At 46.6% G+C, this 26,271-nt stretch overlaps 1 protein-coding gene across 1 annotated transcript; it reads left to right on the top strand.

Annotated features, from left to right (window-relative positions):
- The first annotated feature begins 8,947 nt into the window (after positions 1-8,947).
- Positions 8,948-25,711, top strand: LOC135253815 (leucine-rich repeat-containing protein 52-like). Its single transcript, XM_064333596.1, has 2 exons — positions 8,948-10,420; positions 20,438-25,711. The coding sequence occupies exons 1-2, from the start codon at positions 9,772-9,774 to the stop codon at positions 20,755-20,757; spliced, it is 969 nt and encodes a 322-aa protein (XP_064189666.1). The 5' UTR covers positions 8,948-9,771; the 3' UTR covers positions 20,758-25,711.
- The last annotated feature ends 560 nt before the right edge of the window (positions 25,712-26,271 follow it).

Here is a 26,271-nt window from a genome sequence, read left to right as displayed (position 1 = left end):
TGTGGTTTCTTATGCTGATGGCACTCAGCTTTTCCTCTCTTTCCTTCCATCCGATACTTACGTCTCCCTTTGGATCTCAGCCTGCCCGAATGGCGCCTCCTGCTGGACAGTGGACTGTCATCTTGAACTCAGCCTGGTTAGGACTGTGCGCTGTACATTCCCTTCAAGTCCTCACCTCTGCTAGATCTCTCCACTAACTGAGATACTACAGGAGAGCTCACTCAGAGCTCTCTCTCCTGCAATAATCCTACGGGTTCTTCTCTTTCCATATTGTGGCAGTGAGTCAGGCCCGTAGCTTTTTTAAAAATATGCAGCAGTCCAGGAACCTGCCACCTCACCACTTACTCCACACAGCTCCTTCGCCAGTCCTGGTACTCTCACACCTGGACTGTTGCAATTCCCTTCTCGCCCCTCTCCCCAAACTTGTACCGCTAAATGAATGCAGAATGAAGCTGCATTACTTCAGTCTGTCCGAGTGTGCTCATCTCACTTCACTGGCTCCTGCTTACTGCTCACATCATGTTTAAAACCTTGGCGCTATCCCACAGGGCAACAAATGGATCAACTTCCTCATGCCTCCAGCCAACCTTCAAACCCTACATCCCAGCCAGATATATTGTAAGTTGCTCTGGTTTCTATAATTGTTCATTATAATTACTCTTAGTTTAAGAGTATACATGAATTCTGCATCACACTAAAGTTATAAACATATGGTTTTTTTTCTTGGAATTTGCTTTAGTGTCATAAGTTTATCCACTAGATGGCACTGTATCCATTCACTGCTGTTGTTGTTAGTTGTTAATTCATTGAATCGCAACAGCCAAAGGTGTTGCCTTGGTGTAGTCTGAAACAGGTTTTAAACATAAATCCTGTTTAAATAAACCCTATTTACATAATCCCAGGTCAGTTTATCAAATCAGGTCATTAAAATAATCATTGGTAACAAAATATCATGGGTTGGTGTATTTACATATGCAATATTGTTATCCATGTGCTATTCATGAAAATTGTCTGCAGCATCGAAGTAGTTACAAAATTGCGCTACAACATAGATTTTATATCAGCTAGTTATTAATTCAAGCTGTAACAATTAAATTAAATTTTGCATGGTAACCTAATGTTGTCTGCTGTACCTGTTTGTTGGGTGCATGTGTGTTTGCTGCAGTATAGAGACATTGAAGGTCATGCTACTGTATGATGTCATTCAAATTAGATGCACACACTTGTTATTACGTCATACCCCTTGTCACTAAGACATCCAGTTTACCGTACACGGCTAATTGTGTTAATGTAGTGTTTACCACAGATGCCAGGCATGTGTACTGTGTATCTGGGATGAAATACCACTGATGATACTTCCCTAACCAAGCGACTTTCTTCCTCTTGCCAATCCCCTATGGGCAGTCATAGTATCTTCCCACGTCGTGGCCTCCGTGCTGGGCGTCTGCCTGTCTGTGTGGCTTTTCCACCTCTCCGCCTTCATGTTTTTAGCCTCTGTGGGCTTGTGCCTCTCCCCCTCCCTGTGTTCATCGCTCAGAGTGCAGTTGTACACTGTCCTGAATCAGCACTTCAGCCCCCTGCTGCAGGCCTGCGGAGTCTCTGCCACTGGAGTTAATTAAACTCCTGCATCCGGAGCTCTGTGTCTCTACTGCACCTCGGCCACACAGTGGCACCTCTCCCCTCCTCTCCTCCTCTTCTCCCCTCCTCTCCCCTCATCTCCTCCTCTCCTCTCCCCTCATCCTTTCCCCCTCCTCTCCTCTTCTCCCCTCCTCTCCTCCTTTTCTCCCCTCCTCCTCCTCTCCTCTCCTTTCCCATCATCTCCTCTCCCCTCCTCTCTTCCTCTTCTTCCGTCCTCTCCTCTCGTCCTTTTCCCCTCCTCTCCTCTCTTCTCCACGTCCCCGTCCTCTCCTCTCCTCCTCCTCTCATCCCCTGGCTGGCAGTGCAAACCCATTGTGAGTTGTGTCTGCAGCAGAGCCATATAGCACCTTTCTTCAGATGCAGCACATGAGTCTGCAGCAAACGCAAGATGCTCAGATATTTCCCTCTCAAAGGGTTTCTGTCTGCAGTCTTTCACCAAGCTCAGAACTGGGTCATGGCTGTAATTAAATAGTATTCGACTATAATAAGCAATGCTATATATATATATAGCATATATATATATATATGTGTGTGTGTGTGTGTGTGTGTGTGTACAACCCACAGTGACTGTAATTGCTAAATGGTTTTAGACCCAACCAAACCTAAATGGCTGTGCAACTATGTTTTTCATGAGTTGTACTAGCACACTGCTATTAATTATTGTCCTGCTTTGGAATACACAATGTGCCCGGCTAAGGTTTTCCATTCTGGTGTATAGCAGGACTAGGTCTAATCTTCCCATGCATTATTTAGGACATCTTTAGAAATTGTACAACGAGGAGGTAACCTCTTGGTTCAGGTAACAGTGCAAACTCAGCATAGCACCATGGTGAAAGTTATTTTCCAGTCTCACATAACTTTGCTACTAGAATTAGTTGCAAGAATTATATAGACTTCATGTCTTATCCTTACAAATGGGGCCTAGTCATAAAATTCCATTTAAAATAAAAACATGCGTGTGTCACTCTTTTAAGTTTAAGTGTTTCTGAGTTGTCATGAGAAGGTTGGGGTTCCCAGAGCTCTTGTTTCTTCTCTTTTGTATATAATCACCAGTCACCTTACATAGCCTGGCTTGTCAGGGGTTTTTTTTTGAACAGGTCTTTTTGTTTTGGCAAGGCGCGAAACAGCTGCGCTCCTTTAGGGTGACTCGTTCTCCCCTCGCCTGCAGCGAGCGCCTCTCCCCGGGTGGGCCAGTGTCTTTGGGCTTGGCTGGGGAATGTCACACCGCCCTGGTCGTTCCCGGTCGGTCCTCCCACCCCGCTGAGGACTGCCGGGGTGTGACTGTGGGGATCTGACCACGGTCACGCGCTTCAGGACTGCAGTCGGGCCGGAGAGCCGAAATGGACGGACGCCGCCGAGGACGGCCTTTTTTAGTCCAGCAGGTCAGTGCAAAATTCACCGCGGCTCTGAAGAGACTTTTGGGGAAGAAACAGTAAGGTCGACTTAGCGCCTTTTCTTCATCTCATCCTTCCACATCTGGGACAATCGCATTGCATCAGAAGGACAGAGACTGGCACAGAGACTGACAGTCGGATTTGAACCTGATTCAGCGGCACGCGCTACCCGGTGGTAAGAGAGGCTGATGCTAACACGCTGTCACTGACTAAATGGGGCAAGCGTACCGATGGCGGCGCGCTGCACTGCTGAGCTCAACACAGAGACGCTCCGCTGAGAGCCTCTCGGGTCAGACAGGCTGAGGGTGATAGCTAAGCCCGCAGTGCCCCCGTTATGTCCGGGGCAGAGGAGGCCCCCGCCTGTCCCGTGTGCTTCAGCGAGTTCGACGGCTCCGCCCACAGCCCCTCCACCCTGTCCTGCGGCCACACCTTCTGCAGCTCCTGCCTCCGGCACCCCAGCCTGGCGGTGGGGGGGCGGCTCCGATGCCCCATTTGCCGATGTCTTTCGAGGGGGCGGGGCACCGCCCGCTGGAACGCAGATGCCCAGCAGGAGCGGGCCACGGGTTCGGCTCCAGCGGAAAGGGCTGGGGTCCCGTCGTTCTCTCTCCAGCCGAACCCGGCTCACCGGCCCCTGCGGCTCCCGCCCTGGCCGCTGGGTTTCGGGGGAGCGGACGAGTCCTGGTTCCTGCAGCGCTGCGCCCTGTGCTGCCGAGGCCTCCCCGGTGGCCCGTACCGGCTGGACTGCGGCCACACGCTGTGCCCGGGCTGCCTGGGCCTGCTGCTGGCGCTGGCCTCTCCCGGCTGGGTGACGTTCCTGTACTGCCCTCGGTGTCAGGGTCAAACAGCCATCTTCCGAACGACCTCCACCGCGGCCCCGCCGGCCTCCCCCCAGCCGGCCGCCCCCCCGCCGGCCGCCCCCCCGCCGGCCGCCCCCGAGCGCCGCCCTTCGGCTAGCTCCGTGGCGCAAAGCCTGGGACGGGGGCGTGGCCGATGCTGCGCGCTCCGCGCTTCCTGCTCGCTGCTGTAGCGGGGGGGGGGGGGTTTCCTCTCAGCGCTCACGGATGGGGGAGGGGGGGGGAAGGGGGAGATGGAATGGGTGCCTGTGACATCAGCAGAGAGAGGGCCCAATGGGAGCGCGGACACCGGGGTGTGAATCAGACGGCGCGATGGAGCCGCGGGGTCCCGTCTGCTACCGAGCGACCTCGCTGTGTCCTCCTGCAGGCCACCCTGCCGCCAGCCCCCACGTTTCCGCGCCCCCGCCCTACTGCCCGGAAATGGCCCGAACCCCCGACTGCCGAAACGAGAGCACGACGCGCAGTCGTGATGATGTCATCCCTGACATCGGAACGGATGTTCTTCTCGCACGTTTCCCGACACAAATGTGAACGCAACACGTCAGAGCTCGTGGATTTCGCTTTAAATAGAATGTGTCTGGAGGTCAAGTTGATTCTCATTAATTTGAAGGTCATGTTATTGTGTACATTTGGACAATGAACCTTAGAAAACAACATTGATATCTGATGTGCAGACAAAAGGCTTAATGATTAAACAGACCAGCCTTATTGCTTTTTACTCACTCACACACAATATACAAGGGCTTGCATGAGTGCTGTGTTTGTGTATAATGTGTATGCGTGTGTGCATGTGTACATGTATAAAGCGTGTGTGTGCATGTGTACAATGTGTGTAAGTGTGTGCATGTGTATGTGCATAATGTATGTGAGTGTGCATGTGTATGTGCATAATGTGTGTGAGTGTGCATGTTTATGTGTATGTATGTAATGCGTGTGAGTGTATGCATGTGTATGTGCATAATGTGTGTGAGTGTGCATGTTTATGTGTATGTGTGTAATGTGTGTGAGTGTGTGCATGTGTATGTGCATAATGTATTTGAGTGTGCATGTGTATGTGCATGATGTGTGTGAGTGTGCATGTTTATGTGTATGTGTGTGAGTGTGCATGTGTATGTGCATAATGTGTGTGAGTGTGCATGTTTATGTGTATGTGTGTAATGTGTGTGAGTGTATTCATGTGTATGTGTATAATGCGTGTGTATGTGTATGTGTATAATGTGTGAGTGTGCATGTGTATGTGTATAATGCGTGTGTGCATGTGTATGTGTATAATGTGTGTGAGTGTGCATGTGCATGTGCATGTGTATGTGTATAATGTGTGTGTGAGAGCGTACTCTTGTTCCTTCTGCACTCAGCCTGCACTGAACTGTGATGTATTTGCTCCAGTTCCCAGGGAGGATGGCTTGAGTCAGATCACCAGAGTCTTATTCACTTCTGTGCATTCAGGCAAACAGAACCATGCCGGAGAATCATTTCAGAAACATTTATTATACTTATGTGCATGAGAGAGGGTGTCAGTGTGTGTGTGTGCGTGTCTGTGTATGTGCATATGCACACGTGTGAGAGAGGGCATGTGTGTGTATGTGTGCGCACGTGTGAGAGAGAGGATGTGTGTGTGTGTGTGTGTGTGTGTATGTGTGTAAGGGTGTGTGTATATGTGTGTGTGAGAGAGGGTCAGTGTGCGTGAGTGTGTGTGCGTGTGTGTGTGTGTGTGTGTGTATGTAAGGGTGTGTGTATGTGTGTGTGAGAGAGGGTCAGTGTGCGTGAGTGTGTGTGTGCGTGTGTGTGTGTGTAGGTGGTGATTGTTAAGAGGTGTGTGTTTGTGTGTGTGTGGGTGTGTGGTGTGTGTGGTCGTGTGCGTGTGGTGTGTGTGTGTGCGCGTGCGTGTGTGCGTGTGTGTGTGCGTGTGTGTGCGTGTGTGTGTGTGTGTGTGTGTGTGTGCGTGTGTGTTTCCTCTTGTTTCTTCTCTCTGGACGGAAGCCTGGAGCTGCAGGGGCTCTGCTGTGTAAGTCCACATGCAGGCCTGGGCCGAGGGGCCGGTGTTATGTGAGCGCATTAACCACAATGCACTGCACACAAGCAGAGAGCGCACAATTACCACGCACTGCTGATATCACACAACCAGCCAGCGTCCAAAGAAAATAAACTTTTATTCTTTCTCGGGAAAAGATTACAGTTTAAATCACTTGCAAGTTTAAAGTGACAGAACAGAATTAATTGCTCTGCAGATTCCTAAGTAAGCAGATCTTTCCAAGCTGATACTGGTGACAGGCTTTAAAGTTGGCTGTGGGGGAGGGGGGCAGCTGTTCTACCTGAACACATCTGTATATAGCAACTGTAATATCTTCTCTGCTGTACTTTTGTTAGCAATACTGCAGACTTGATTTCTCAGGATATCCACTGCAAAATGACGCACTGTTACTAGATAAGAGCAACAAGGGAAATACTGATGGTCAAACAAGCTTTGATCCAACAGCGAGTACGGATGCAGTTTTTTAATGAAATACACCTAAAGTATTGCACACATTCCAGTTCGTATTTTAAAAAAATCTTTCATGTGTTGGACATATATTATGCTTAAATGAAAAGAAATGGCTGTGACATGTCATTTCAGATACTGAAATGGACTTGCACTGGGCCGAATAACAGTGCTTAACCATTGCCGTCACATACCTGTAAAAAGCTTTTCCACCAGCGGGAACTGTTTCAGTGCAAGTGAACGAGCCGCAGACTGAATCCCAATGAGTTGGAATGACCTCTACTATGTGAATTTATGTGAGGCGAAGGGCTACTTTCTCTAAATGCGTTCTGCACCTGATGTGACTTCTAATACTCACTTTTTTATCCTGTGGAGTCAGAACCATTTAATACAGTAAGTCGAAGGCAAATAAAAAACATAGAAAAATAAGTACCAATGTAAGATGGTTGAGCAGGCATGGCCAGACATATATTGGGCTTATAAGGTGACAATTGCTGCAATTCTGCTGTTACATGGATAATCCCCACCCTTGTGGGTATGTGTTAACATTTTATATGTCCTTTATGTGGAAAAGAAATTACCTTGCGACAATTCAGAACATGCATGTATGTAACTTAAGAAATCAGGCTAAATCAGCAATTTTTCATGTTGCAAGCACTGTAGGTGAGCTCCTAATATTAAATTGAATGGGGGGAGGGAGTATAACACAGATGTAATATTATGGCTCACATCCATTGACTGCTAAAAGGCGGACTGTCGGTTGTATTCATGGTTAATGTAGAGAGCTGCGTGCGTGTCAAAGTAAACCCCAAAGAAACACGATAAGTCAGCTGCATTATTGTAATGAAGTGCTTCATTATTGATTAGTTTAGTCGCACGCTTTGAATGACATTCAGCTATTGGGGAAAATATAAGTAGGGACAGGACAGCAGCACTCCGGATAGCGGAGGCACCGGAGGCCAGAAGCCAAGGCGATGGGTGTAGGCCTCATGGATAGGTGACACGAACATTAAATAATAAAAAGTCTCGCTCGGTACCCTGACTGACACCCCACCAGCAAAATGAGAAGTCAGGGGGGTGTGCGGGAATTCCAGTAAGGAAAGTGACACTAATGGGTTCTAGCAACACCATTATTTTACCGATGTACCATATAATGAGTCCCAACAGTATAAACAATAAGAAAAATGCTGGAGTCAAAGGCAGTCAAACTGCTTTCATTTCCATGTCAAAATCATTACAGAATTGCATTATAACTGCATAAGTAATTATCCAGGTGTCTGCAGATAAAATAATGATCAAAATTCATCTTTACAAAGGAAGTCTGCCGCCTTGAGAGAACCAAGGAATTAACCAGAAATGAAATTTGTACACTTGTAAAATATTATGGAACAGTTTTTTTTCTTGGATCCTCTTTCCTCTTCAGCATGAATAGTCTTGTCCCTTTCATTATATTGATAGACCGTAAAATGACCAGTGTTAATTAAACTCTAACAATGTTAATTCAACTCTTAACAGATAAGATTTGGTTCCACATTCCAGAATGGGACCAAATGTAATCTGTTAAGAGTTGAATTAACACTGGATATTTTACTGTGAGGATGCTACACGAACCTACTTTGTATCTACTACTATAACCTACTATAGCCTATTCAACTTTTAATAACTGACTGTTCTATACGTTATGTCCTGCCTCTTTTTTTGCTTCATTTGCTAAAGTTCTCCTAACACTAATACCACTGATGATTATGGCAATAAGAAAATGATGATAATCATATTTTACATTAATATTCACACTATTGAATCGAATATCGGTCTTAACTCCTATACAGTGACGCCCCCATCACCTGAAAACATTATTTTTTTCAAAATATGCAACGGAAAATATTATCTACATGTCTTTAGTGGTACACGAATCATTGTTGCATGCAACTTATCACTCAGCATGGCTGAGTTCTCCAAGCTTTTAACAAACCCACGAAAAGTGAACACGACAAAGGCAGCAACTAACTCTAACTCTAAAATTGAACACTACAGTGTATTACGTGGGAGGAATGGGCAAACGAAGATGAAAAAGTCATTATATTAATGTATCATACAAGTTACACAATCTGCTGATTCACCTTTACAATGTATCCGCTTCTTCTCAAAAAGCAAAAAAAATTCAACGAATGATTTAAGACATTTTTTGCGATGCTTACAGGACAGGCATTTGAGCAAAATAAAGAGCGTCAAATTGACGATTTCCTTTGAATTACTTTCTATGCATTTAAAATACTTATATCTGGGAAAAATGTTCACATCACTATATATGTACATATCTGTGCATCTATTAATATACCGATACATACAGCCATCCACATACCCATATTCATGCGCACATATGTCAAAGTGTAAAATTACAGAATGACTGAAACGGCGTGTGAGCGGCGCAGATAAGCCCCTGCAAATCCTGGCTGGCACTGAGCGGAAGGATTATTATTCCTCTTTATAACAGACAGACGGTTTCGCTGTACCGCTCATGAACAGAGGACAATATCGGAGAATTCCGTCGAGTGCGCAGAAGAATCCGTACTCTGACTTTCTGGCAGTTCCTCGACGTTTCCAGCCTGTCATTGAGACTTTGAATGCGCATCTATTCAAAGGTGACAAAATGGGCACCACCTGGTTACGTCACTGTACAACATTTGCAGACAACTTGGGCGGCTGTGGATCACACAACCTCAAAGACTCCGTTTACTATGCAGTCTATCAACTGACAGGCCTCTCTCTCTCTCTTTCTCTCGCACACACACGCACACAGAGAGAGACACGCGCGCGCACTCACAGAGGACAAACTCTCCCTCCCTCTTTCCCTCTCACAGCTGCAGAGAGAATAGGCAGAGCAGCCGTGCACCGAGACAGGCTACGATAAATAAGGACGCACGCCTTTATACTGGAACGGGATTATAGCTCATTGCAGACGCAGTTTACTGTACAGTTTGTGAAAACCGAGGAAATTGCGCTTTGGAATTTATACATTTTAGCGTTCAGTAGTTTCGAAACTAAGCGAACAATTCATTTCACTGCAAAACTCATTTAAAAAAAAAATTAAATACTGGGCTGACCAAAACGACCACCGCTACAGCAAGTTGAGATTTTCGTAAAATCGGCATTGGAGCAATATTAGCCTGCTTATTGCGCGCTACAGAAATGCCTTTCAGTCACCTTCGGAATTAGCCCAGGACTTGGCGTGCGTGTTTCTTAGACTAAGCGTTTTGTGGTTTGTACTGACAACATTCAAAATAACAATTTGACAACATCGCACTAACAACCCTAGCCAGCAACACAAGCAATACAGATCAATGAAGAATGCGGGAGTATTTTGGTGTTCTGTCCAGACGGAGTTAATGAAGCCCTCGGTGGTATCATGCGTCTTCTCCCCGAGCCCAGCGCGCAGTCTTTGCGGCTCATCTTTCTGCTAATATTCGTGATGGGGGTGGCACCGTCCCCAGCTTTAACTGCGGGTTGTCCTGACCGCTGCGTGTGCGACGACCAGCTGGTCGTCCAGTGTGCCGGGCAGCAACTGACCGACTTTCCTGCCGACCTCCCGCTAGCCACCCGGCAGCTCATAATCTCCAACAACCGTATCGGTGAGCTACCGGCGCTGCAGCTCAACTACCTGTCCGACCTAGTGTACCTGGACTGCAGCAACAACTCTCTCACGGAAATATCGGAGTCAACATTTGGTAACCTCCGGAAGCTTGCCTACCTAGATCTGTCCTTCAACACTTTAGCCCAAATTGATGACCGGACGTTCGGCCCGTTGGCCAGCCTGGTGATGCTGAGAATGACGGACAATCCCGGTCTCTCAGAGATTCACCCTGATGCTTTCTCCGAGAACGCTGCGCTCCAGGTTCTGGATGTCAGCCGGAACAACCTAACAACGCTTAATATCAGCACCCTTATTGCCTTGCCAGCCCTTCGATCTCTCGGACTGAGCGGGAACCCCTGGCGCTGTGACTGCGACACCGAGGACCTCTGTCTTTGGGTGCAAATCGAAGGATTCAAGTTTCAAGGTGAGGTGCGCTTTTTGATTTAGGCTAATCATATACTTTATTTGCCCGCCCAGATATGTTAATGTAGGCCTGTTCACTCAAAATAAACTTTATTAAACACCATTTTAGTATCTGCTTCTGCACACTCATACAGAACTGAAATATATAACTAATAAAATTAAACGCAGCGCGGAAAAATTGCCTCACCATTCCCTGGGTATTTTAAGGTATTGTTAACGGGTGTTGTGCAAGGGTGTAAACAGATATTTGGCATTTATTAAGACACTTAGAGGACAAGAGTGTTTAAAGGCTTATCGCCTGTCACTGTTACAGCACGAAATTCATATTTATACTTTACTTGGACGCTGTAGCAGTGTGCTCAGATAACACACACTTGCGCGGAGCCAGAGAAAACAACTGGACTTTAACGGTTTGTTCCGTTTAGCTAGGTATCGCAATTCACATGATGGAATGGCAATGCGATGCAAGGGGTAATTCAGTGTTCTTTTCGTGTCGAGATCCTTCCGTGACCTTGATATCCGTTTAAAATTCAGACCCATGAGCTTTTGAAGATGTAGACAGACCTAAGCAATTTAAATTATGAATATTCACTGGAAGAAACTAAGGTAGAGAACTGTACCTCTTGTGGAAGGGATGGTGTACTTAATACTTGCAAGTTTAAAGTTGCACTTCTGACTGGAAATTGCTGAGATTCTGAGGCACATAAAATGACCAAAGGATAATTTCAAGTAAAGCAAGTAAAATGTGTTACTTGTAGCAAATCAAGAGTAGGCCACTTGAGGCTGAAACTGAAAATATAAAAACTGCTCTGTCTTCCTCTGATCTAACCGATATGCAGTTCCCATTATTTCTGTGCCTCCGGATCTATCCCTTGAGAGAAAAGGCAGCTAATTAAACACAGCGCGAAAGACTTAAAGAAAAAGTGTCCAGTGACACGTTTGCACACACAGTAATAAAACATAACCCAACTTTTTCCAGAGCGGTAATACCCCCACTGCATGTCGGTAGAGCTGTACTGTCGGCGAAGGGTGCTTTGGTACAGAGCACCCACTGCAGAACCAGCGCGTGAATCATGCCTAACATGTGTGAGTCAGTGTGTGAGAGAGCTCTCCACTGGCTGGGCTGCAAGGGGGGTTGGCCAGGCACTGGAGAGGGGGGTTCCTCCTGTCAGAGACACGGCACTCTAAAAGCGTGCCTCCCATTGCCAAGGCAAGATAACCCCGCCCCACTTCCCCTGCTTTCCTATTCATTTGCATGACTGTTGGACAGGAGGGGGGGAGAGCGGGGTGGGGGTCACAGGGAGGTCGAAAGCTAATTGGTGAACAGACAGCTGTTAACCTGTGCCCATTACTTACCACTGCCCAACAAATATGACATACCAGAAGAAGGTGTGTCCCTTTTTACTTTTTAAAAACGGGGACCTGCTGAAATGTTGGCTTGGCCATGAAAGTGGTGAGTGCAGCGCTCTGGTTCCGCAGGCCCCAGCAGTGTGTGGGGCACATCTGGCCTGTTTGGTAGGTAGCCTGGACCACATGCACGATGACTAATGGGTCTGCTGCACTCACTGACAGCTTGAGTGGCAAATGCCCGGCCCTGTACATTATTAACAAGATAGACCATCCTGTCCGTCTGCCTGGAGCACAGAGGGACGCGAGCACAACGTTCAGAAACAGGGTCTCGCAGAAAAAAGCTGCATTTAAGTAAGCTTGACCAAAAAAAAAAAACAGCCTGGGGAGCTGTTGTGTTGGAACTGTTCTTGGTTGGTGAACAACGTCTTATTTTCCTTTTGAAGTAATGCCGCTGTGTAGTCAAAGGGAACTATCGTGCTCTCGCACCCCCAAAAACCACTGTTACTGCCATGTTTGGGCTGGTGTGACACACAGACCCCCCCCCATGTATTAATAGTGAAGTAGTGAAGGTGATGTATGGAAATGTGACAGCCCCGGGGAATGGGTCAGGGGGGTGAGGCGTGTGTGGCCTCCTTCCTTGGTTTGAGATCGTAATGTAAAGAGATCCTTGTGTCATTCGTTCTTTCGTCGAAGTTCATCTCTTCCCATTCTCATTCGGCCAGAGCTCCTCTTGCCATAACCTGATTGGTCAGTCCCGATTCCCAAGTTCCAGTGCTGAGAACGGTTTAAAGAGGTCTGTATAACCAATATGACAGGGTGTGGATTCAAAAAAGAAAAAAGGATTACATTGCAGCGAACAGTGTTATGTTAATGAGAATCTGGGGAGCTGAATAGCTGCTAGTGAATTAGTTTACCTATCAACTAATTTGACAGAGGTTGCTTGAAGTTCATTTAGACCGATTTACATTTGAGAACATTAGATTCAGAGAACTGCCTTTAAACACTGTCTACTGGGGCACCTTTGTTATGAGGACATTTTGATCCTCTAAAGAGCAGTGCTTGCTCCCACCCTCCCCATGAGTAGATGTTAGCCATTAACAATGCAATCTTTTTAAAGTACCTTTTACTGGGCCACCCTTGCCAGTATGTTGCCAAAAATATTTATGCATTAAATCTATTCCACTCGTGTTATTTATAGACACAGGCAATCTTGAAGATGTAGGGTTGCCTCTGAATATTTTTCACTGGTCAATTCGAAAGGCAGTCCACTGATCAAATCTTTCTGAACAGTTTCGACTTTAAGACATACTGTATCAAATAGGCCTACCTTTTTAATAAGAGTGAATAGAGCTTGTAATTTAAGTATGGACTGAACAATTAAAACATCCGATACTAACTTCTGGAGTATTCACATCAGAGGTAGATTTGTAGCACTCCCCAGTACTAGATGCACACAAGAAAATCATCATATAGTAGGTAAGCATAGAAAAACCTATATTGGGGGAATTCCTGCTCTTCTCTGTCATAGAATGGTGTATTAACACACCATATTGTGTGTACATTATTGTTAATATCACTGAGCTGTACAGAGGATGCAGTAAAATGTTTCGTGTGGTAATTTAATACTAACAGAGGTTATGAGTCAGAAAATAATGAAATGACTACTATCCTAGTAAATTCTGGTCTGTGAGAGTTGATTTAGCACCGAGCGTTCCGCAGTAGAACACCTGATCGAGGCTTTAGTGAGGGCGGTCTGGAGGAGCTGGTGCCAGGCTGAGCAGCTATCAGGCCTGGACGCGCGTGTGCCTGGGGTCTCCCAGGAGATGGGAGTGTCCTCGCAAACCAGCGGTCTGTCAGGCCTCTCTCTCACTCAAGCCAGCCCCCGCACCCTGGATCTGACGTGCTGTTGGCGACCTGGGCTATCCGGAGAGAGGGGCCTCGGTCGTCCAGGCCAGTCACGGAGCTTCGCTGCCTCCCGTGCCGAAAAGCATGGGGGAACTGGGCTGAGCCAGGGAGAAATATTAATGGAGTTGCCAGCCCAAAGTGGGAGGCGATAAGATGGAGGGCGAGGAAAGTCAAGAGAGGTATGCTGATTGGACAACAGCGAAATTATGTTTTGGTGCGGGGAAAAAACCTAAATTAGTTAATTGATTTTAGCGTTTAATGTTAAAAAAGAAAACACCAGCATACATTTGTGTGCTCTCATTGATACGAGGGGGAAACTCACTCCCCGTCCAATCATCATTCAGCATTTTATATCTAATTTAAAATATAGAAATAAAAAATGATTTTAGATGGCCTCTAAATAACTATGTAAAATATGCTAGTACAATTTAATGCAACAAAATATATTTGTTTTCATCAAACTCCACATTTCATTATGTATCTCTTGGCATGCACACATTTGCCATGTTGATAACAGTAATGTTTTTCTGAGTGTGAAAGTGTGCTTTTGTTGAGTTTGGAGGGCAGTTTGAGTCTCTGAGTTTATTCTGGATGAACATAATGTTTTCAGTTCATTCAACGTCCTCATTGCCTTCTAGACTGGAACCTAGGTGAGTTAAGAATCACATTATTTTAATGGTAGCTGCAATCACAATTTCGCCTGGAAAAGCCCCCGCACCCCCCTCACCATCCGCAATAACGATTCCCCCTCCACCCCCCCCAGTCAGCGATTACAGTCTCCCACCTACCCTCCACACCCCCGCCACCGCCGTCCATGATCGCAATCTCTGTTTTATTTGTTTTTCAGCACGCCCATGAAAGGCTGATTTTCAAACCCCGTGCACGTCCCTGCCAATACACATAATGCGTATTTAATACCGCAAACGCTTCGCTGCGTAATCACGTGACTGATGATACTTGCTTATTGATTATTACAATAATTGTATTGATATTTTGTTCGTTTACAATTTAGAAGCAGGATTGGTTCGGTGCTGTTCTGTTCCTCGGTGGCCTGGAAATGGTATGCTGTTCCTAAGGCCCACACTTTGTGAGTAATGATAGATAAAATGAGGAGAGAAGGGAAAACTAATAATAATACATAATAATCTTCAGTTTTTTTGTAAGGAACATGAATAGATCCGTTACTTAAGGCCAGACCTTTTTAAAAAATGTATTTCAGAAATCTTCCTGCATATGTGCATTTGGCATAATTCAGGCCTGTACGTATCACATACACACTTACACTGTATTCTCACACATTCACAAACCCATCCACCTACACACACACATACACACGCACATATACGCATGCAATATAAACACACCATTGTACACACACACATGCAGACATGCATATATTACACATATGCTCACACACACACACACACACACACAAATAAACACACACACACACACAGACATACAGACACACACGTACACAAAATAAACACACATCACTGTACACACACACATGCTCACATATATATGTTACTCACACACATGCTCACGCACGCATGATATGCATGAACTGTACCCACTATACGTACACATATATTACACGTTTGTGCATATCTATCAGACACACACTGCACACGCACACAATAAGAAACCAGATCGCAAAACTGCCATGCAACTGCGTCCCTATTATCCACAGCACTTTTATCTTTGCTTAGTTTGCTGAAGAAACAGCCTTTTTATCTATGGAAGCTTACCGGCAGGGCAGGGGAATATTTAGGGAATGTTGCTTACGGGGCATTCTCAATATTCAGCCCCCCCCATTAATATCACAATAAAGCAGCCTCTTCTTAAAGATTAACATATGCGACTGCATAATTAGAGAGGGGGTAAAAATAGCCGCGTTTACGGTACGACTGCGCGGCTGTCCATCTGAACTCGGCGTACAGTAGGAGGGTTAGCTCCTCGGGGCCGGGGCGAGCAGCGGAGCGTTACAGCGCGAGGGGATGCAGAGAGTGATGCGTGGATGGCTGGACGGAGGGAGCAGGGTTGGAGTCTCTCTGTTTCTTCCTTGCTGACAGGCTAAGCAGAGGGGTCACAGCAAGCAATTTGGTGCTTTTGTGGGGGGGGGGGGGGGGGGGGGGGTCACGGGAGACGTCTGGCTTTGAGTGTTTTTAATCGCCGGCGTGTCTGCTTTGAAAGACAAAAATGTTCATAGTATAACAGAGGAGTTACAAAATTATTCAGTCAGTGAGAGGTTACAACAGCCAATGAAATGTCTCAGAGAATGTGGGCAGTTTGGTTTGCTGTCAGACTGCGCCATCCTGCTTGTTTTTAATGATCCCATTGGATCTCTCCTGGTGCTCCTTCAATATTAGACCCTCACACAGATGCAATACAAATGGAATCCAATACTAACTGACAAAAGATCAGCTGAAAGTCATATCAGTGCATTCACGGCATGTCTGGTGGCTATTGGCCTGTAGCATTGTGCCAGTTTATAGAATCGTTCAGCAGTTAAATCAGAAGGTTACAAGGGCTCGTTTTGGGAAGTGTGTTGAAAGGCGTCTTTTTGATGTAGTCATTTTCACATACTGTAAGCACCAAAAATGGACTGATGTTTCTGGGAGGGCTGTGGAAAGGCTTCGTCTGCCTGTATTAAGTGAGAGTCTATAACAGAGCAAAATGGGCACGAAAAGTGGTTCTTTACCTGAATAAGCACTATAATGAAAGAAAATGCACGGCTGTCCCTCATTTACAGTATTCACAGTATCATTTACAAGGATTTGCAGAGTTTAAAAAAATCAGGTAAAAGAAAATATCAAACAACTGTTCTTTTTGGATCCATTACATATCCTGTTCTATAAAAGTGCTGTAATTCAGTTACTGCGAACAGGAGCTTGTTTTCTTTAAAGGGAAAGCAATAAGTATCAACAGGCCCACGTTTCAGAAATGTACAATTTGCTGCAAATAAAGGCTTTTTTTGGTTCCTGTAGAAACAATGCAAAAATGAGGTTAGGTGAATTTAACTGAATTTAGGCATAAGTATATTTGCTGACAAGACCAGTTTCTCTATACAATTAATCCATAAAATAATTTTTAGCAGTACATTTCAGCCATATGGCTTACATACACCATTAAAATAGTGCGCATTTCACTATGGATTCTAGTGGTTGGAAAGCAGTTTAGATGAACATATACTGTATTTATATTATTTGTATATATTTCTATCGTTAGATAATTATATTTTATTATGCTGATTATGGTTTTGCAGTCACTAATAATTTGGTATTAGGGTGAATTGTAATTGTAAGCCATGAACCTTTTTTAAAAAAAAGTTATTCTTTTCAGTATTTTGGAGCATAGCTTTGACTAAGACCACAAGTTTAAGAATATATATCGTAAAATGAGTTATTTAAAGGAGTATGATTATTGATTATCCAAGAGTCAATAATTATTAAATGAGTGTGACACATTTTAGTGTAAACGAGAGGACTGGATGAAAAAAAAAAAAAAACCCAGATAAATTCACTCTTAGCTGAACTGTAGCACAGGTCTGATGGTATGGTGGGGGAGGGGTCGCACTTGTACTCTGTCCTATTTAAGGCACTCTTGCCCCATGTCACCCAACCCTCCACCGGCTGGTCGTTTGAAGGTGGAATTCCACTCAGAGAGGTATTGTGTGACACTCCCGTGCAGTATCCTAATAATACATATTGATGGTCGTTTATATGGGCATGCTAGCGGTATGCTAAAACAGTTTTCTTTAAAAAAAAAAAAAAAGATGGGAACTGCTAAAAAATAAAAAGACCTTCTATAGTGGAACTTGAATTACACTGCTGGGAGTTCAGCGAATACCTTCTGTAGCTGGAACTGCGTACTTTAATGTTTTGTTCCTAGGAAACAGCTTTGAATTTTTTTTTGCTTGTTTCTCATGGCATTTCAGGCTAAAATCTAAAATTTCAATTCTAAAAATTCATATCTTTAACTGAGGTATGTGTAAAAGCAGTTGCACCATGCCAAACGAAAAACCAAACAGATTTAACACACACGGTAAATGCATGGTGCAGGGAATAACTGGGGAGGGAGTGACTCTCTAGACAGGCAAATAGAGTGCCAAGTGCCATTAGAAAGTGCACGCCATTTCAAAAGCATGCTAGTTATCCTCTCTTTAATACTCAAGTGCAGAGCTTTCACTCGGGCTTGATTTATGGGAGGACAGCCCCGCAGTGCTCCTTGCTCTCTCTGTGCATGGGAGACTGGAGAGACTAGGGGAAGCTGGGCCTGCCCTGACAGAGGAGAGAAAAAAAAATGCAGCGAGGCCCTGGGTGGTGGTGAACTGCGCTGAGCGGTCCTTAATGAGGGGGCCGAGGGTTCGACGCGGTCTACGCGGCGTGTGTCGCAGACGGTGAGAGGGAGCGACGCGGGGGGGGGGGGGGCGGCGATGGGAGCTAACGTGCCGCTGCAGATCGCTGGGCCGGGTTTGGGCCGCTCTCTGGGAGGCGGGGCTGCTGCTGCTGCTGCGACCCAGGGCGCATTCTCCGGGCTCCTCCGAGCTCCGCTACGATTGGTCGGCCTCGGGTTCCGGAGGTTTCGTCTGCATGCGTGCGTTAGACCGGCGTTTCTCAACCCTGGTCCTGGGGAGCCCACTGCCCTGCGTGTTTTAGATGTCTCGCAGCTCCGGCACACCAGATTCAAATGAATGGGTCGTCATCAAGCTCTGCAGAAGCCTGATAACGACCCGTTCATTTGAATCTGGTGTGTTGGAGCAGGGAGGCATCTAAAACATGCAGGACAGTGGGCTCCCCAGGCCCAGGGCTGAGAAGCACTGCGTTAGACCAATGGTTTGTTCGATGTCCAGAGTGTTACTCGTGGGTTTTATTTACCAAACCCACTGCAGTAACCGTTGCACTCCCTCACCCTGGTCGCCCCATATGGAAGTCTCAAAGTGTCACATAGCTTTTATTTGACTTGCATGCACTCGCGCTAATGTGCTGTTGGAAATCACCGATTGTGATTAGTTACATAATGCGTTATGCGTTATTTTTGCACGTTTAAGATGATTTGCCTCACTATTTATTTCCCAGGATAATCAGGGTCATCCCATAATGATCTTAAAGAGTTTTCTCCTGAAGGACGGATAGAAGCCATTTTTGTAGCAGGCAATCACTGTGAGTTGCTGTTTCTCTGACTCGTGGTGTATGCGGTAACGCAGAAACAAAAGATTCCCGACTGTGCTAAAATATGTTTCTGTAATGTAGGATGAATACAGACAGTTATTCATATTTAATGTATAAAGCAACGATGCTAATTTGGTAAATGGACTGCATTATTAGCGCTTTTTCAGGTTACATTGATGCTCTATCAAGCATTAGGTTAGTGTCTGCTCAAGGACACTGCGCAGGTGGGTTTGACGACCTCACTGCAGACAATCGTCTTATCTCCTGAGCTATGCCCTGTGATACTTGTCATTTGATAAAACACATATTGAAAGGCAGTAGTGTAGTTAACAGCAAACAACATAGTTCAATGTTTAACGTCATGGAAATGATTAGGGTTCTCTTATGGTTTGCACTCGAATATTGGGAAGGCCTGCCAAAACCGTTAAAATGTTTGTCAACCACAATTGCCTGTAGCCAATTCCTTTAATTGGTAATTAGACACCGTTTAATTTGAACTAATTACTGTTTTAGCCCACAGTATAGCAATTTCCCTGAAAGGATTCGGATAGTGCTTCCTAAGGAAAGAAAGGTCTTGTGAAATTTTGGACAGGACACGTTCAATTAGGCTTATGGTGGAGGGTGATAGATAGGACAGGCTGGTAAGACGTCCGATCCGAAATGTGGCACGTACACTTCCCGTACGAGCCCCAGAGAAATATTTCTTTCCGAGTGATAGATTTGGCTGACTGTCTGCCACTCTGAAAAGAGTTGCTTTGGAGCAGACTTTAAGATGGAGATTCTGAATGTGACCTGTCTCCGGCTGGTTTCCCACTGGTTAAGCTGTCTGACGTGATAAATTTGATGTGGGGATATGGAGACAGCTACAGAAAATGCTGCATTTCTATTTTGTTTTTTATACTGTCACGGAATGAAACTGACAGAGTGAATGATTCGGCTCCAGAAAAGTGCATTGTCATTGCATTAATGTGAACCGTACGTGCTCTGCGTGAGTGAGTGTGTCATTTGGGTGCGGGTGCGTGTGTGTGTGTGTGTGTGTCTTTATTTATGCTTCTGTTCGGATGTGATTATTCCAAATCACTTGCCATCAGTCTTCAGATTAGCATTAATGACCTAATTACTATCCATTTGATAACATGCAAAGAATAGAAAAAGGAGATTATTTTTCTCTTATAAATTCCGCAATTTATAAGTATTTTGCAATTTAAATGAATTCTGCGGTGTATTGCCTTCTTTTGGTTGAAAAAATCTGGATGCAAGTAGATGAACTGAGACATTTTGCTTTCTGAAGGTTTAGGACTTGTCCAGCACCATTACTGTGTATGCGTGTATTACATTCCTAGATGTCATAATTGATTAAATTAATCTTTGCCGTAGCTCAGTAAATTGAGCTAAATGCCAATTGCGTGTTTTACAAACAGTGTCAAAACCGCTTAATACATCAGGCAGGCAATATGCAGTTACTAGATTTGGCTGACTTACCGCATTATCTAAGACGAAACACCAAAGTATAAAGTGCATATAAATCCTCATTGTGTATCCAGGACACTTGGCGTGTGGGTGTGATCGGTCTCTGTGCTGTCTTGCAGATGAAGGACAGACCGTGTGCCGGGGACCTCCGGACATGACTGGGCAGCGGCTGGCGGAGGTGGGCATGCAGCTCCGGGCCGAGTGCCACCAGGGCCTGGGCTACTGGGACTACCTCTTCTTCATCGCCATCGGCTTCGTCATCTTCTCGGCCGGCACGGTGTCCGCCTGGGTGATGGGGGTGCTGATGGTGCTGTACGAGCGCTACAGCAAGAGGAAGAGCGAGCGGCTGGACAGCGACGACGAGGAGGACAGGGGCGGACCGGGGATTGGGAGTAACCAGGGCAACGGGGACCTGAAGAAGCCCAGCATGCAGGTGTGATGTTCACGGGGGGAAAAGAGGAGGAAGGAGGAAGGGCATCTGAGGAGTAGACTGGCGGTTTTCGGGCACTTGAAAGATGATCACTCAGGAAGTGTGCGTCAGTGTTGCGGAGTCCGAAAGGGATTTCTTAGCCTCTCCACTGCTCATAGACGGGGGCCAAGCTCTCCGACTGCGTGTGTGAGACAGCGTCTTCCACCGCTGGACTGCGTGCGTTCTGCTCTCACACAGAATTGGACTTAATGGAAAGACTGCGGGTTTTAGTCGAAAAGAACGGGGTCCCAGCCGGTGCAGGCGGAGCAATGACCTGAACATGCCATTTTCCAGAGGGACACAGAGAGCGAGGAGGTGCTTTTAACGAGAGCGATTCGCTGTTGATATATTAACACTACAGTACTACGTTTCCCAGAGGCTGCATTCTCCAGCCCATCATATATGGGTCTAGGTAGGCTAGGATAACTGCAAATTATAATCACATAGAAGAACTCCAGCGCTTGTTATCTAATTGGGGTAGGGTTAGCACAGAGCATTGCTCATTAAAGGGGATTTAGTGATTTATAGCTTCAGAGGAAAAGCAACTCTGGCTCCCATCACAAGGGGATCAGGCCGAGTCAACGATAATATATGACACCTGACCTGCCTGGTGTAAAATGTCTTTGGAAAAAAATGCTGTGAACAGGGGTAGTGTCTGGACAGCACTGTCAGCGAAATGGGGGGGGTTCCATTTGCGTGTGTGTCTGTGTGTGTCTGTGTGTGTATGTGTGTGTGTGTGTGCGTGTGTGTGGAGGGGGAGTATTGATTGATTCCTCTTAATTGAGTCCAGTACTACAGGTCAAGGTGGAATAGCTCTTAGCATACCTCTACACGCTGCACCAGAAGCCTTAGGTACTGTGGAAGACATAATTCTGCAGCAATAAAGCCATGTCTGGGGAAGCTGAGAGAGACAGGCGGTGCCACCCAGCGTTAGGCGATGCGCTGCCGTCCTGGCTTGAGCAAATTCCCACGGCAAAAGAGGTACACGTGGGGTACAGTGAAGAGGGTTGCCCTGTTTTTGGGTGTGGCTACACTAGCAGTCATGTTTTGTAGGCCATTCACAGTGCACCATGGGATGCTTCGCTATATAGAATCCCCCAGGACCTTTACATCCCGAGTCCAGGATCTTGCTACAGGTCGTCCTGCTTTCTGTCCCGTGTCTTTGAAATAAGGTTAACGCATCATTAATGGGTCGTGTATTTATGGCCTTCTAAAACAGTCTGGAATAGGCTTGGGGGGGGGGGGGGTGGGTTCATTGAGGCTGAGTCTCAGATATAAGGACTCTCGGCACTGACCTCTACGTCACCTCATCACCTCCATGCCGTGTCTCTGGCTTAACCCGGGTCACGAATACCCGAGGTCAGTGCTGAGAAGGCCCGGGGATCCTGCTGGTGCACAGAGATGAGTATTAACCCACCTACAGCTGCAGACAGAAATATCACGTGTTGAAGGGGAAAGGGGATTAGCTGGGATGTGTATATATATATATATATATATATGGGAGATGTTGGAGGATGTATGGTGGAGTTTCTGCTAACCGCCAGAGACACATGGGTGTGGTGGACTTAATGTCATGCGGGATGAGCTTCTGGCTGGCGTCAGCTGCAAAGCAATAAGAGGGGACTCCAGAGTGGCCCCTCCCACTTATCTAGGCCTTGTCCAGGCCAACCCCCTCCCACAGCTGTGTGTGTATGTGTGTGTGTGTGTGTGTGTGTGAGGCTGAGCACTTCATGAATGTTAGCGTGTTTGGTACTGACTGCGTGGAGCTTGGATCTCTACGCATGGGACCCATCTCTTTCTCAGGGGGTCCTCAGCTGAACGCTGGCTGTGGCGGCTGTTGGATGTTTGGGGCGCGTGCTGGCATTCTGTGCATGTATCTGTACATTATGTAGATTACATACGTGTAATCTCACACGTGAGGGGAGGGGAAAAATCTGAAGTTACTGTGACTGCGGGGATAAGCCAATCAGACTAGAATACTTATGAGCTTATTTGTGCCCTTAGATCAATATCCCCTTCAAAGGCGCCCGTGCCTTTTGCCGCCGTCTGCGGCGCAAGGCAAACTCCGAAATGTGTATTTCAGTCCACAGCGCCGACATGAAAAGAATATTAATAAGCGTCGGCAGTCTGTACGGGGCCCCTGAGAAATCATCCTCTACAAACAGCGATGCTGTGGGGGCCTACGAAGGAGGGGATGTGGTGCACTCCTGGGCTTCATCCATTTAACATCGCTCCCCCCGCCCGGGTCAGACACGGTCTCGTCTGTCTTGTCTGTCTCGCGTGCGGAATTCTCTGCAGCGGCATTGTTTTTTTGTTTTTTTTTGCAAGGCGGTGATAGTGAATAGGGCCGGCTTGAGAAGAGGCAGCTTGGGAGGCTAAATCAGGAAGATGACAGTTTCCTTTAGAGAGGACCCACAGTGACAGAGTGGAGCAAAATGGCTCTTTTTTTCCTTCTGCCTGACACTACACAGACCTTAGCATTCCTGTTAACCTGTCCCATACTATTTGCAGGAAGACTGACTGTGAGTCAAAGTGTGATCTACAGGTCAGGTGAGCAGGTAGATAAAGTGTTAAAAGAATTCTGGCCACCACAGGTGCGCTCCATTGACAGCACTTCAGTGTTCCTGAATATTCCGGAGTGGGCAAGCTCGGAACACATTTTTTATTGTGATTGACGGTTTAAACGGGTTCTCTGATTGCAGTTGAATTCTGAAACAAAACAGGAAGTGCCTCCTGGGTAATCTGCACTCAGATTTGCGTGGGCCTTTCCCCGGGACCCGAGATTTGATGCGAAGATGGCACATTCTTCACTGAGCACTTAAGAGTCGGATGCCTGAATGAACAGGCTGGCACAAGCCAAGAGTCGAACACAAAGAGTAGCGACAAATATTTGCTGACTGCACAAAACACTGGCAACCCCGCCCGCCTCAGCTCCTATCCTGTATGGCTTCTGAATCAGTGCCCATATATCGGGCTCAGGACTTAATATGCGCTGTACAGCATGTCCCTGCAGATGATATTTCATTTTCAGCGCAGGATGACTTCTATGTTTGCTCGACAGATCAGCCGAGCCATGCATTTAAACTGTCTTTGTGCATCCTCTAAGTGGGCCTCCTGTGTCATGCCTCATAAAGTGATCAAATATTTACCGTAGCACTTCTGCGCCCCCATTACTTTACTTCCTCCTTGCACACACAGGGGCTAATTTACTTGATCTCGTTAAGAAACTCTGAAAATATTCTCACAAATGCTCGTGCTTTTTCATGATAAGCGTGAGCCGCTATCATCAGAGAGAGAGAGCGAGAGAGAGAGGGAGAGAGGGCTGTTTTAAATATTTAAGGATCTGTCTGAATGAATGAAGCCCTGGATGTACTATGAAACACAAGCCGGAGGGCCAGCGGAGCTGGCAGATAGGGGCGAGCCTTCACGCCATCTTGCCAGCCGACTGGCTCTGCGGAAGCAGGTGGAAGGGGCGGTTGGACAGCGGCTCGCTGTGGGAAGGGCCAGGCCCAGCAGGAATGCTGATGAATGCACACATGTGCATGCCTTAGTAAGCCCTCAAACAGACCCCCTCCCCACTAACCCCCCCCCCCCCCCACACACACACACACACACTCACACTCACACACACCACAAGCCTGCTGGCCATCCGGCCTGCTCTTCTGACACCCCCTGATACAGTGGAAGCAGGAATCCCACTGAGCCCCTAGCTCTGCCATCGGAACATTACAGTGGAAATCTGAAGAGGCCCAGCCCCGACAGTCCAGTCAGTCACATCCCACCGAAAGAACAAGCTTTTAGCAGACACACCAAATTCGTGAGAGAAGAGAAATGTTTGACTTGTCTGGGTCTTTGTGTATTATTGTGTCTGAGTCTCGAGATTACCGTACTGTTGTGTCTATGACAGACACCGACAAATACGAGGGGCACGTATTAGGCATTGTGCACCTTTCTTTTGTATATGGCACTTATCTCCCCCAGTCACTAAGCTTCAGTGTGTAATTCAGCTGTCAGAACTGTCAAGAGGTACTAAAGGAACTACCTGTGGTACTGTATAGGCAAATGAGGCATGGGGTCAAGAGTTCATGTGTGTGTAAACGTGTGTGTGTTTGTGAGTGTGTGTGTGTTATTTCACTGTTGGGCGTCTGAAGGAGTATCAGCATGAGGGGCTGAAACAGAGGAGCCATCTAATGCAATAAGGCAATAAAATAGACCATCAGTGCTCGCAGTCATTAATACAGGGCGAGGAGGGGTCATTTTTCTTCACGTGATCAAGCGAGGCTCGTTGGAAATCCTGTATACGTATACTGTGACCCACTGGGTAATCAGAGCAAAATGTCTGTAGTGCTTGTCTCAATTCCAGACAGTGTCAGGGTACCTTTAAGGCCAGTGCCGACACCAAAGTATCGGAAGCAGCCCAGGATAGCACTTTCTAAAGGTATGGTGAGTTAAGTGGTCAGCGTTTGACTTTTTTTTTTTTTTTAATTCTGAAGAAGCTAGTTTTGCCCTGGAAGCTTGGAACACCGATGAACATTCACTGTACAGAGGGAACCCCGATGTTTGTCACCGTGTGAAAGGGGAGAGAACGACTCCCTGCCTGGGACCCAAATTCCTGTGCGGGGCCCATATAGCTGATTCTTCACTTTTGGGAGCCCCTCTGTGCAGAAATTTCCCCTTCCGCTTACGAAATGTAACGACTGCTTATTTCTGTTTGAAACTATCTGCTTGATATCATGTAACATTGAGGGCACATAGGCTACTTATCTTCAAGTCTGTAACGGTAAAGGAACAAGTCAAGGAGACTTACGGGAGCCTCAGGTTTGTGTTTACTGGGGCTTTAAAAAAAAAAAAACTTCAGTAACTTATATTAAGTGAATAACTTATATTGAATCATGGAAACCAATAAAGAAAACTGTTCCCCCCCCCACCCGCTCTCTGCGTAATGTATTATGTTTTCACCGCTCCGCTGTGGGGGCGGAGCCTTGCTGTGATTGATGGCCGGGGCTCAGGCTGTGCCGGCGTGTCCCCGTCGCCTGGTGCAGTGGGTGTGAGAGCAGGACAGCCCACTCTGCTCACTTGTCCGTGCACGGAGCTGTACAGGCCTGCCAACTCTGTACTCTTTCCCAACAATAAAGGTCATCGGAGCGGCGCGGCTGTCCTTTGTGCGTCACTGCTCGTGCCCGGAGAGGCTGCTCCTCAGCGTCTTCACCTGTTTCATCCTCCTCTCCGGCTCACTCTCTTCCTTTCATTCCTCTCCTCTCCTCACCTTTTCGATGCCTGCTCCGTCTGTTAGGGATGCAGTTTTCTTTATTCTTTCTCCTCTGCCGTGCCGGTACTAATGGCGCAGTGGTGCCCGGAGCTAGCGGCCCTCTCCGCACACACACACACACGCCCGTGTCCTACCAAAGCGGGGATTTAAGCTACATGACATTGAGCCATCTTCCCCATGCACAATGTGCATAAGGGAGAGTTTAATAGCGAAGA

This window comes from Anguilla rostrata, chromosome 4, assembly GCF_018555375.3.
Source record: "Anguilla rostrata isolate EN2019 chromosome 4, ASM1855537v3, whole genome shotgun sequence".
Lineage (NCBI taxonomy): Eukaryota > Metazoa > Chordata > Actinopteri > Anguilliformes > Anguillidae > Anguilla > Anguilla rostrata.
The sequence above is the reverse complement of the archived record's forward strand: the minus strand, read 5'-3'. Positions and strand labels throughout refer to the sequence as shown.

What these genes read in the sequence shown, in the direction of transcription:
- LOC135253815 (XM_064333596.1), top strand. Translation starts at nt 9,772, where the DNA reads ATGCGTCTTCTCCCCGAGCCCAGCGCGCAGTCTTTGCGGCTCATCTTT. An exon ending in CGAAGGATTCAAGTTTCAAG is followed by an intron (nt 10,421 to 20,437) that starts GTGAGGTGCGCT and finishes GCTGTCTTGCAG; the next exon opens with ATGAAGGACAGACCGTGTGC.